Below are 13,092 nucleotides of genomic sequence, written 5' to 3'. Positions count from 1 at the left end.
AAGAGGTTCAATTTGTAAAGCCAATATTTTTGCAATATTTTTCATCAACCTTAAAAGTTCATTTATATGCATTAAGTGCCAAGCTTTGCAAAAGTGCTCACAATAGTCAAAACAACATTTAAATCAAGACCCTCTTGACCACTTCAGCTTGAAAAATGCCAAAAAGGTACTTGGCCTTTGCATTGTTTTAGGTAATTTGTTGCATGTTTGGCAATTCTTTTTAAGGTTTTATGCATGTTCTTTTTCATAAGGTCTGGCAATTTTCAGTTTTTTTTGTATGAACAAGGCGTCGTTTTGCTTATATTTGTTACTCATGGAAAGGTGGCAAAGCCTTTGCAAAAAACTAAAGGTAAATGAGGATATTTATCGACCCTAAATATAGATTAAGACTCTTTCGTGCCTTCATATGAAGTGTAGCCATCGGTTTTGAATAAATTCTTCGTTTTATCACTATTTCATTGATTTTTCCCGTGTTGCATTTGAAATAGAAAATTAAAAGCTAACAGTTTCTTGCCCATTGATCATACTCCCTGTTGCGCATTCACTCAAAAATTCATAATGCGTAGCAGAAATTTCTGATTTCTGCTTGCTTTTGCTTTTTATGAGAAAGGTTCTCTGGTAAGTGCCAAATTTATTGAATCATCTATTTGACATATTTTGCAGCAATGTCAAATGAATATTACTCAACAATCGCTTAGGAATTAAAAAATATTGGTGAATCAACTTGGTTGTTATGGCGCTGTAAGTATTTGTTTTGTTTAAATTTCGAGTGCTATTACCAAATGCACCCAAAAAATAATTCATTGAGTAGAATAAGATGAAATTGCAACTCAACAAAAAATACAGTTTGCGAAAAGCTCGTTAAAAAATAAGTCAATTAATTTCCTGATTTTTCCCCTATGTAAATATGTTGCAAAGGGCATCGCACAAAGTGTATTTTCAAAATCCATAACAACAAAATTTTATCAATTTTCATCCCTCGCACGTTTTTTGTGTTTAACCACCACTCATGTCTATTTAAACCCCAAAACTATTTCTATTTTATCTCCCTGTTTTAACTCCCGTAACTTATTATTAGAATCAAAAGCATGGCAAACGCTCTTGATTAATTCATCCATGCTATGAGAATGAGCTCCTTTTTTAAGAAAATGTTCCACTCCTGCTTGAGAATGATTTCCCAGCCAGTCACGACTTGTTGAATGAGGTATCGCTTATATATTTAATAAATGGTGCATGGACTTAGAGATACGTTAAAAGTACATAGGATTACCGTGGGGCAAGGCGATCCCATAGCTCTTGGAGTCGAGAAGGCCACCAATTTGTTGAAGCTGACAGTTCCTCTCGACAGTGTACTCGATCGAGGTGGACTCCATAAAAAATGCATAGGCCCCATCTTCTTGAAGGACCTGTTCCAGTCCCTCCTTGTTGCCAGCCATCATGACCTCGTCCTTGTGTCGCTCCATGGTTCGCCACATTTTCGAATATGTGGGATTGTTGGAATTCTGAAACGAGCAAATTTCAGACCGCCCACGTAACGGAAGTAAAATAGAGGATAACATTCATGATTCAATCAACTTGATTCTTTTAAATACTAAATGATTCAAGAGAGCATTTGTGTGATGCTGCATGGATTCCGGAACCAAGTTGACATTTCTTTAAGTTTGCAAATTGACTGAAACTCCTGGATAAGTTATTTACAGGCTTGCCAGTGATGTCCTCGTCGACACAGTTATTCACTTCCATAGAAGGGTAAGAAGAGTAAAATGTAAATATTGCCTAAGAAGCCACGCTCGTTAACCGTGAGCCCATTGCAGTTAATCAGACGTAATATATGTCAATCATAAATCGTCAGTTGTTGTTTGGCCACCACACAATCACCTTATTTGCATGAACGCCATTGAAATCAAAAGTGGCAAGGCTGGTATTTTTTGTCCAGCATCTAGATTTATGTACTTAAACTTTTAGTCCACTTTCATCTTATTACAAGAGGAACAGTGTTTTTGTATGAAGAACATAACAACTGCAGGTATTTTAAGATTCGTAGAAACCAAATTAGTAAACAAATTAATAATGAACGATTAAAGAAATCCATGAGGTAAAGTTGGAATCCGAAAATTGTTCTTTAGTTAATTATCCCGAAAACCGAACTTAACAACCCCCCAGTCGGTTGGTTATTAGCAAAAAAGTTAACCTTACCATGTGATGGCTAGGCACGGTGAAAATGATTTCTGATTATGTTTTTGCTCAAATGCCAAGACTTCTAGTTGATATTTTCTTTGCTAAAGAACAAAAGGAACAGTTTTTGTCAAATAAGCATCTTTGACAGTAGCCTACTGTACATCAGTGTATTAAACATCTTAAAATACATTGTGGATTATTGATAACCAAAACTTAGTCAAATAAAAATTATTTGCTCTCTTAGTTATACACTGACGTTAAATTTCATAGATATCCATTAGCAGATGCTTAATAGTCACACTTTGAGTGTTGCATTTTGCAGTAAAATAGATCGAAAAATGACCTAATTATACTGTAGGTAATTATCAAAAACAAAAAAATGTGCTTCTTTGAAAGTTTGAAAATAAATGAAATTCTTTCATTTTCGTAAACGTTTCTTTTAAACTTAAAAATAGTAAACGGTGGCACTTAAATCTTATTCAGGATGTAACATTACCGATCAGTTTTTCGTAAGTATGGAAAGCTACGCTAGTAAATCATGTATTTGAAATATAACAAAGATGCATCCGACAATTTGATTTTAAAATTTGTCACTTTTTGCATTGATTATTTTCTGCGTACCAATGTTTTTTCATCCCATGGAAGCGCTAGTAAATCATGCATTTGAAATATTACAAACATATTTTCGACAATTTGATTTTAAAAGTTGTCACTTTGTGCATTGAATATTTTGTACGTATTAAAACCAATTGAAAACGTGGTTGACAATTATGACATCATAGTTGTGAATGGTTTATGCTAAGAAAGTTTTAAGTGATCATACAAACTATTTTTGGCTTTTTCTCCATGCTTCAGGAAAGTGAAACATTTTCATTTATTTTTTGGGACATTGAAAAAGCATATCATATTTCCTGGCAATTTCTATAAGGTATAACCGGAGCATTTTGTCAAATTTGATACAAAATACGACATTTGATTTGAGGTGTAATATCTCAGCGTCTACTCGATGGAGTTTTACGAAATTTCAATTGAAAACGTCTCCAAGGATACTCAAAACATCTATTTATTGCGTCTTTCAGGTGTACCCGTGGTTACGTAACTGAATAAATCCCACAAAAACTTAGGGCCCGATTCATTTCTTTTTTTTTGCATCACGTTAGATTTCAAAAGTTTCAAGTTCAGGAATATCGAAAAATGTCTTTGTTTGTTATGAAAAAAAATAAATCAAATGTGAAGTCTCTCCTCAACTCCTACTGAAAGAAGACCAGTCTTAAATTTTTTTAAAGTTCCAGAAATGGAACAAAGCCGCAAGACACTCTGAGTCAAGGCATTACTACTCGTTTTTTGATGGTAATCTAAAAACCAGATTGACGGATCCACCATTCTTGTGGAGATAAATAACCCCAGGACTCTTGAAGGACTAGAGTTTCTGTGAAGGCCAAAGGAGCAACACCTGCTGTAACTCGCAGATTTTATGAAAAATTAATACCTACCCTAAAGAAGGCCGCAGTTGATCCTGTAGCCACACAACCGTACAAAATCTTGGATTGGCTGGCTAGATCCGATGCTGAAGAAATCGGAACTTCCATTCGTTCCACAGTCCTGCAATTAAGGCCAATCGAAGTATTGCTCAGTATAGGAAATATCGGACTTTAGTTAGCTACTCTAAACTTAAAAATGAATTAAGGTGTAGAGGCTTCAAGGTTTTTCAATCTTAATCGCTCGAAATATGAAAAAATGCATCAATTTGAACAGTGTGCCCATAAAGTCATATGATATATTTTGTGCGTGTTTTGAACGAAAACCAGTTCATTTTCACGCATAATATTGTCAGCGCCTTTGTGATTATTGAAAGATTTTGGTCACAAAGTAAAAACTGTGTTACTTTTGAAAACGAATCGATATTTGTTTGTGAACGATGTTAGTATTGTCGGTTGCTCAAAGAGTGTAACGTTTTGCTCTCGAATTCGCAATATGCGTTTGTTCCCTCTACACCTTGATCAAAGGACCAGGTGTGCATGTATCTAATAAGCTGAATAAACTCACAGAAAGGCCGCCAGGTTGGCTGTATAAGACGATATCATAATGAGCGTGAAAAACCACCAAATACTCGCCACAAAGCGTCCCGAAATTGCTCTAAAGATCAAAAGAGATATCCATTCTGTTATGAAACCTCCTCCCACCAAATCCTCCACAGAATCGGTAGCTTCCAAATGAATAAGAACCTGGGCAAGAAATCACATCCTTGTTGCACCCAAGACGCCACCGAGAACCATAAACAATGTCGGAAACTGGAAAACGGTGTCTGACCATCATTTTCCTGGTGGAGTTCCTCCGTTTCATAAGGCGAGATCCTGCAATGGAACCAATCTCTTTTGTGTGTAGGCATTGATCCAAGAAATGTGGGTGCGATCGTGCACTTGCCTGGCAATGATGTACATGGAGAGAGAGACCATCAATCCGCCTAGAATCATGAGCAGCCAGACGTTCAACGAGAGCGGAGCGAGGAATCCAAAAATGTTGACGGATTTCGAGGGCGCCTTCACGTACAGAAGGCTTATCCCTGAGTGGAATAAAGGACGCGTAAAGTCGTTGAATGTGTCAGTTCCATAAACGAGAAGGAAGCGACAGTGAGTGTGCTTGAACATGTGGTGCTCTTGAAGAGGTTTTTGTATCAGGTTGGTTGGGGTGCATGCCATTTTGAGGATTTTTTGAAATCTATTGCTAACGGAGTTATGATTGCCAAATGGCAATTTGTTGGGGTACATAGGAGTTTCGAGGCATAACATGCTTGATAAAAGGCCAGATTTTGTCGAGGGAATTTATTTTTGTCTCTGATGATGATGAATCAAGAGAACAATTGTATTATTTCTAAAACTAGTTCCAATCCAAGAAATGGGCAAAATTGAAACATGCTGCCTTACGCTTTAATAATTCAGAAGGCTTTACTTAAATTTTGATTCAACCTCCACTTATAAGTGCAGTTTTTGGAACTATTTGTTCAAGGATCGTTAACTGAACCACCCGCTTGTCAAAATCGATCAAATCATGTCAAGTAAAACATGAATGGAATAAAGGTTTTCAGTCCCCTACACATATGATTGGTTTTATTTATTATATAAGAGTTTCATCCTTTTGAAGTGTCGTTTCCAATTTTGAAATACTTTAAGGTGGAGTTTGAAAAATGTAAGTCCACAAGAAAACTGTGTTCTAGGGTTCCTTCATTGCTCAGTTTGTTCGCTCTAATATTTTGAGGGATTCTGTATTCAATTTATCTCTTGTCTGTCTTTACACCAAACTTGGACAAGTGTTTAACCGAAATCCCATACCAGCCCTCAATTCAAGGGCTAGCCAGATCTCCCAACATTAATTTGGGTGGTGGATGAGCTTTCATATGAATATATATGAAAAGTGAAACAAGAATTATGAATCTTTCTTTCATCTTCAAAGGCTCGAGAACACAGTCCAAGTAACGGTAAGGAAGTCTGCAAAACTGAATGTTCTTGCAATGAATCAGTCCTACTGGTAAAGCAGCCTTTGCAAATTTGACATACCGCAAAATCTTGAGCATGGCACATGGTCAGTCTTCCTTTGATTAAGACAGTCTCAATTGGCTCCAACCATTCTCTTGAATTCAATAGTTCAACCGATCAAAGTGTCGAGTTTTCGTGGTTTTATTAGGGTTTCTCAAGTTTCTGCCAACTTCTTGTTTAGAAAGCAAGACATTTGCTTTTTTTCCTAATTGGTACTTCTAAACTTTTCAACAAGTTTTAACATCAATGATCTAAATTGTTCGACGAACCATAGGCATACGGTGAAAAAAAGTTATACTCGTTTTTAAAACATCGCCGTTCATCAACATATTTGCAAGTAGTTGAATTGGGGATGAACAGATAGAGCCTTAGAACTGAAATATTTTGGTGAAAGAGGGCTTAAGTGAGCCTAGAAATTCAAAACATGACTAATAATAGATTAAATGACACTGTTGCGACCAGCATAGAGCCAATTTTGGGTTGAACAAGGTCAACATCTGTAAAGAGGGAAACGATGGACTATTTTTAAGAGCTAAATATTGAATACTTATATTCTAAATCAAGGCTGACTTGCCGTAAATGTGCATGGAGAGAGAAGATCGATGTTGGAATTCTGATTGCAGAAAACAGATGGAAATAAACCGTTTTGCGTGTAATAATTGTACACTGTAAGTGAAAAAGCTCAACTAGATTGGTTCCAAATATGATTGGTTGCGATCTCTCTGAGTGCAAATGTAATTAATTATAATTACTTGAAAGTGTAATTCCAACGGCAATTACGTATTTGTAATTACAATTGCAACACAGGTCTGATTACGAAGTCCAATTATTTATCAGAGGAGACATATACACATTTCAAATATTGATAATACTAGCAATACTGCCAAGCTTTCAACCTCGTCTTTGCAACCTGCATCTGCAGGCGAATTTTTAAAGTCTACCAATCTTTTCTCTCCTTTCCACCCGCGATAATGGAAGTGGCAAACATTGACGATTGAAAACCAATAATTTGTCTAGTTTCTTATTACTCGTTGTTGAGTTAAGGGCACATTTACTTGTTTAGGCAGGCCTGTCAAAGGCCGAAAATAGTTTGCTGAATTCGCTTATTATTATCTTTCGCGTTCCAATCATCGAAGTGATAAATGGATCGAATGAAATGTTAAGAGGAAAGAAGTAATAACTACTAATTTGCATTTAAAGAAACCACTTGAATTTGATAGAGAAGACCACCCCCCACATTGGTGCTGTATTTTAATACCAAACTGAGACTTTCTTTTTGTCATATAGGCTAAAACTGCCTTTCTCAAAACTTTTAACGATTCAAGCGTAGTTGAAATTGTTGATGGAACCCCGAAGTTTAAAAATAGAAAGAAAACATAGTTAAAGGTTCAAATCTAACCAGAAACTGGAAAACACAAATGACTACGGTCATTGCAAATTATTCTCATTTCTAGCCATCACGATGGATTTGATTACAATTAACAAACGGTACCCAAACTTTTTCAAAATTTAAGAAGATATTTGCAAAGATTGCTCGAATGCATGACAATTCTTTGCTGAAAGTGAGCCCAAATCGTTTTGCAAATGGCTTGCTCAGAACAAAAAAATTGACATTTAGAACGAATAAATGACTTTTTATCGAGGACCATTTTGTGTTCAGCAAGTGTTGGAATAAAAGATAAGATAGCCGCGAATGCTTGGAAATGTGCTGTTGACAATATTCTGGCTGTTTGGATAAATTTAATTTCCCATCAAGCGTCTACATTTGATTTTCTGGAACTAATTTCAGTATTCATCAAAGGGACATGTAAAGTACTGGCTCGGATTTCCAGCTCTGCAGGCTAACCAGGCTGCGCCGCAATCGTTGCAAAAACTACCATGATTTTTTGAAACTCTCTCCGAATTTTCATCTTTAAGATTGTTCGCCATTGTAATACATCATTCAACAAAGATGCCAAATCTTTTGATTCGACATTCTTTTTGCTCAAGCTGTCGTAACATGGTTCGTCAAAGAGACATGCCGAACAAACCAGCCAAACATAATGTGCCAACATGAGTCAAATGAGTGAAGGCACTTTCATGTGCAAAGGGAGTACTGGTGCCAATTCATGAAGCTTCACACCTCTCAATTAGAAAGCAAACAAATTCTTTAAAACACAAAACCTTCCCACCTAAAATAGCCGACAAAAATGAATACGTTAATTCGAACTTGTAATTTATTCATAGAAAAACAATGTGGGTGGAAGAAGTTCTATTCTATGACGTAAATTTTTTTCCTTTGACACAAGCTTTGGCACAATTTCCTCAGCAAAGTACTTAAGACCTCAAATTTTGAAGCAAGGATAAAATTTAGGTTGATCTTCTCTTTTTGCCTTTTTCTCAAACTAATCACCAATTCAGGATCAGCTGGTTTCCTTTTTCAAACAATGATCACAACTGCAATGAACGCTATCCATTTTTAACAATTCACAATTTCTCAATTGGTATCAAAAATCAAATACCTCTTTTTCTTTTCAAAATGGTATTTAATAGGGTTGGAGGATAAAGTCTGACCTAGCCAGCGAAGCCGATCATTCCATTGCCTAATTTCTCCAAAAGGTAGTGGTATCATGGCCAGTTTCAGTTTGGCGTGTTGTCTGTGGGCGTGGATTTAGCGTCTAGAAATTTTGTCGAGGAAGTTGGGGAGGAGAAACAAACCAGGGACCGCTCTTACTAAACCAAATAGCTATCCAGTACGACACGTCTGATCCTTCATGATTACATTTTTTACCAATGTATCTCAATTTCATAACATGTCTTCTATATTTTTGGAGTTGAGGCTCTAACGAAGAAGAATATTTTCAATATTGAATTTAAAAAAAATGTGTTTCCGGTCCTAATGTATGACTCACCCAAGTCCAAGAACGGCATTGTAAAGTCGACCACTTGTTCGCGTTCGTAACTAATGGACAAATCAGCCATTGCCATATCTGCGGTCTGAAATATTGGGAACTTTATTATTGGAAGCCTTTACGCTTCGTAATTGGAGGTTGCCCTCCAGAAGCAAAGCAAAACATGTTTTCAAAAAAAGCCTAAATACAAAAAATATAATGATATTTAGAGCACTGCAATCGTTCATGGTGAAAGTCGTTTGCTCTGAATTGGACATTAAATAAGCAGCCTTAAGATCAAAGAGTTTCGAATGTAATTAGGAATCATCCTTCTATTGATCTACTAGAATGATCACAAAGCAAAAACAAGTTCTTTAAGTACTCTTGGAAGCATCAAAGGGTGTTATTAGTAATAGAGAGTGTTCAATGTTCCACTTCCAGTTCCATTCATGAAGCACATATATTGGACCAAGTTTGGGCGGATGCTTGCATTGTGCGGTGTTGTTGCCTTGATGGTCCCCACATGCACGCGTTGTGGACTGATCCCAACAAATCGAAATATTATGCAAGACACGTTGTTGGTACTGGATCAAGTGAAGATATCATATAATGAGGTTGTCTTGCTGGGAAGTGACAGGTTCCCACGGGAGTTTGTTCCTCGATTTGGAACGCAATCGTTGAAGGTGAACGGTAAATTCCTATCTAAGGGGAACAAGCACTCGAAAATACTTTCCCTATGGTTTGTGAACTCTTTGCATCAAGTGCCGAGGGATTGTAGGAATGTAATCCCCATTGCTGCAAGGACCAAGATGCACAAAGCCTCTCTGGTCATTGGGACCAATGAGGAAATGGTTCCATCCATTTTGGTTTGTCTGGGCCATTCCCTATCCATCGATTCATCCGTTTTCTTTGTTACAACTCTACCCAACAACACGCAATTGGTTTTCACTGAGGCTTATCGGGCCTCATCCCAAGGGAGTCTAACCACGACCAAGCTGGGCATTGCTCAAATGGATCAAGACTCTATCATGAAATTCAGGCAAGTTTTCCCTATTCGATTATCAAGACGATCAAAGCTCGTAAGAAGGGAGCTAGTGTAGCCGAGCAGTTTCAGAGGCAACGCAAATAAAGCAAAAAAATCGTCTTGGGCTTTGGTGGCGTGAGTTCTAACCCCATTGCCTGAGGTTTTATTATGAATGAGCATGTATAACACTCTAAGAGGTAGCGCGAGTAAGGACATGATATTTTACTAAGTTGTTAATGGTTCAAAGACAGGCAGTGTAGGAGAAACTCACCCCTCTAGCATCCAACAATAAAAAAAGATTCAATGCATGACAATAGACAGAAGACATATCATTGGTAATATTTAAAAAACTGGAAGTCATACAATTGGAATGTTGTTCATGTGCCCGAAAAGTAAAGGTGAATGGGGTACCTCCGGTACCTCCCACATGGTTTCGTGAACGCAAATTTTGAAATGCGATAGTACTAAATTTTACCTAGTCGCATTTCAAAATATGTGTTCACGAAACTATCTGATACTCTCAGTAGGTGCGACTGAGACCAAATCGCATCTCAAAATATGCGATCACGCACCCATGCGGGGGACCCAATTGCGATTTTTTTTCCAAGGAAATTGCCACGGAACTAGAGGCCTTTGAAAACACTCAACCTCCTGAATTTGTTCCAGCTGGCTCCAAAACCCTTTTGTGTGGAAGAGAAGAAACAATCTGGAACGACAAGAGTTCTCATCCATCACCGGTCCCTGGGCACCTTTCATAAATGAGATCCAAACCTCCAAGATCAACCCAATGGATGTCACGTTTGTGGATGGTATTTACGTGGACGCCATGAGAAGTCTAGGCGAGACTCTGAATTTTACCACCAGAATCCAGTTCAATGCCAATTATTCTTGGAACCAGATGGTGGAAAAAATTTCAAACGGCAGCAGTTTTAGTATTGGGCTCACAGGGTTCTCTCAAACCTTGGAGCGATTCCTCATCACGGACTTTTCCATCCCGTTCTCGTCCACGACCGTTCGCATTCTGTACCCAGCAGATAGTGATCGCTCTCCTTTGCATATCTACATGGGATCATTCTTGGTTGATGCTTGGGGAGGGATCGCATGCTCACTCTTGACCTGTTTTGTGGTTCTCTGTTCCTTTGCTTGGATGCAGAAGCTGTCCTTCCAAACCGAGAGGAAATTGGAACTGTCCATTTCCTTTGCACTCGTCTTTGTCCTTTTGTCTCATCTGGGAAGACGAGTCCCCCGGGAGCCCAAAGCCAACTCTTTAAGATTGGCATTCTTTTCAATCTCTTTTGGAGGATTCATCCTAATCAGTCTTTACAGGTGAGAAAGTAAGTAAACATTTCGAAGCTCATTGAAGCTTCTACGTATTTGGTCAATTTGGTCCCAGTTCGGCCTTTTACACTACCCCATAACAACTACGAATGGAACGATCTAGCTATGGAAAAGAAAGGATCACTCACTCAAATAGCAATTGACATCCAGTCCAATATGCTCCAATTTTTAGGGCCATGCTCGGAGCCTCATTGGCAGTGAAGATCCACCAGCCTCCAATTAGGTCCATGGAAGAACTGGTTGTCTCGGACCTATCTGTCCTTATCAGTCAAGGCACATCAGTCTACAAATATTTTTCTACCGCCATGCCCTCAACACCCCAATACGAGCTATTTCACCAGAAAATAAGAGGCCACGAGGATCCCAACAGTCCGGATGAAATGGAAATTTTAAACAAAATGGCACAGGGTGGGGTTCCATTTTGATGGCCGGTTTATTGCTCCAATTTAATGCGATTTCGCCATTTCTAGGTTTGCTACCTAAATCCATCTTGATTGGTGTCTATCAGCCTCTTTCTGTGTCTCCAAGTTACCCATGTCAAGTGCGGAGCTTGCCAAAAGACTTTCGAACTGTTGGAAATGGTCTGGTGTTTAGGAAGCACTGGCCTTACACGGAGCTCTTCAATCATTACCTTCTGGAGGCAGGAGTATTGACCTTTTTGGGCAGAAGCCAGCTAGAGTGACCACTTTCCAACACTCTATTAGCCAAAACAAACATACCAGGACCCTGAAGGGAACCATTACAAAATTAGCCATGTTGAACATGTTAAACACGACTTTGAGTGTATGGTTGGTAATATGATGAAATGGTTTCTGGTTCCAAGCAACATCGACAATCCAAAAGTAGAAATAGGTCAGTTGTAATCAACCATGAAAAAATTAAGTTGAGAAGAATAGAAACATTCTAAAAGAGTTTTAAATCATTTTTGACGACCCTGAAAACAGGTATCCTCCGAGCGTGTCAAATCCATTTGAAAGCTGACCAAATGTCTAATAGCGTTTTCAAATACAAAAATGGAATCTAATTAATTGTAGGTAGCAAGTAGCCTTGCTGGCCATTAAGAACACTCTTTCTTAACGCGTCGGCTCGTGTTTTTTTGGCAAAGAACTTGATCAAGGGGACAAGCATGAAGAATCCTTGAATTGCCATCCTTGCTGAGGAAAGGAGTTAATTTCCCAGAGTGTCAATACTGCTGCCAATACGTCCTATTCCAATTCAGATGAAAGAGAGGGGAGTGTTCCAGCAATTGGAACAAAAGTGGTCCACTGTACAAGACGTGTCCACGTGCTTTCCCCAAGAATCGCGCAAGATCGAGGCCAGTATGGAACATGTGCTCACCTTATTTGGCGTCTGGTTCGTGGGCATCCTTGTCAGTGGTTGTGCCTGTTTTGGCGAGATTATTCTAAGTAAAGTCAGAGACAGTCCTTTACCTCATCCAGGAGGTCCTTGATCATGCCGTTCCATTGACCTTCAGCATTCACTGATCCATAACCATTGGTCACCTTGATCGTATAATTGAAGCCCACAATGCTCGAAATTTGGTCCGCCAAATCAATAATGAACCCCTCGTATCGATCATTTCCAAGTCTCTGCTTGGCTTTCGAATCCAATTTTTCCATGATGTAAGGAGAACTCTGAAAATAAAGTTTCAACCCACGTGATGAGAGTTTCAATAAAAACCGACATTGCACCCGAAATGCAAGTGAAGCCTTGCAAAAGTTGGAAGCCCTCCTGTGGTGATGTTGACAGCCACGCGTTCACTTACTAGTACAGTGGTGATTGTCAAGGATGGTTTGCCGTGAGTCAAGTGTTCGAAACCAGATGTGAAACCATTAATATAACCAGAAAGCCTCTTGCTCCACATGAGACCGTTCTTGGGAGCCCATGTTCCTTTGGTCTCAACTGAGGCTTGAGTAAGTTGCGATATTTCCAGGGAAAAATCTGATCGTTCCCCTGAGCCATCCATCTTCAGGTGACCGGTAACGCCGAGAAATTGGGTCTGAAAGAAGCCAAGAGCGACCTTATACCTAGACAAATCAATTGAGTGAGCCAGGGGGCGGAAATGCGGAAATGATTGGACCACTTGAAGTTGGAAAAAGTGAACGATCCAACCAGAAAAGAGACCAAACTGAGGAAATTCTATCGAAGG

General features: G+C 38.6%; 2 protein-coding genes across 2 annotated transcripts in view; one reads left to right on the top strand and one right to left on the bottom strand.

The window, feature by feature from the left end:
* Positions 1-13,092, bottom strand: part of LOC131880043 (glutamate receptor ionotropic, kainate 2-like) — a 34,965-nt gene that overhangs the window by 3,563 nt on the left and 18,310 nt on the right. Inside the window, exons 8-15 of the mRNA XM_059226540.1 lie at positions 12,709-12,942; positions 12,374-12,577; positions 8,603-8,687; positions 4,603-4,741; positions 4,404-4,532; positions 4,225-4,314; positions 3,672-3,780; positions 1,271-1,502 (exon numbers count right to left, since the gene is read on the bottom strand). Coding sequence (XP_059082523.1) covers positions 1,271-1,502; positions 3,672-3,780; positions 4,225-4,314; positions 4,404-4,532; positions 4,603-4,741; positions 8,603-8,687; positions 12,374-12,577; positions 12,709-12,942 — 1,222 coding nt within the window. The remainder of the gene's footprint in view (positions 1-1,270; positions 1,503-3,671; positions 3,781-4,224; positions 4,315-4,403; positions 4,533-4,602; positions 4,742-8,602; positions 8,688-12,373; positions 12,578-12,708; positions 12,943-13,092) is intronic.
* Positions 4,753-12,602, top strand: LOC131880038 (glutamate receptor ionotropic, delta-1-like). Its single transcript, XM_059226536.1, has 6 exons — positions 4,753-4,856; positions 9,023-9,620; positions 10,272-10,931; positions 11,116-11,351; positions 11,414-11,583; positions 12,163-12,602. Exons 2-6 carry the CDS (start codon positions 9,031-9,033, stop codon positions 12,391-12,393), a joined length of 1,887 nt encoding a protein of 628 aa, XP_059082519.1. The 5' UTR covers positions 4,753-4,856; positions 9,023-9,030; the 3' UTR covers positions 12,394-12,602.

The sequence above is a fragment of the Tigriopus californicus genome, chromosome 5 (genome assembly GCF_007210705.1).
Source record: "Tigriopus californicus strain San Diego chromosome 5, Tcal_SD_v2.1, whole genome shotgun sequence".
NCBI classification, from domain to species: Eukaryota; Metazoa; Arthropoda; class Copepoda; order Harpacticoida; family Harpacticidae; genus Tigriopus; species Tigriopus californicus.
Note: the sequence above shows the minus strand (reverse complement) of the source record. Positions and strands in the feature narration are given on the sequence as shown.

Coding starts and splice junctions, on each gene's coding strand:
- LOC131880038 (XM_059226536.1), top strand. CDS start 9,031: ATGAAGCACATATATTGGACCAAGTTTGGGCGGATGCTTGCATTGTGC. Junction 9,621..10,271: donor GACTCTATCATGAAATTCAG/GCAAGTTTTCCC, acceptor AATTTGTTCCAG/CTGGCTCCAAAACCCTTTTG. Junction 11,584..12,162: donor TCAATCATTACCTTCTGGAG/GCAGGAGTATTG, acceptor ATTCCAATTCAG/ATGAAAGAGAGGGGAGTGTT.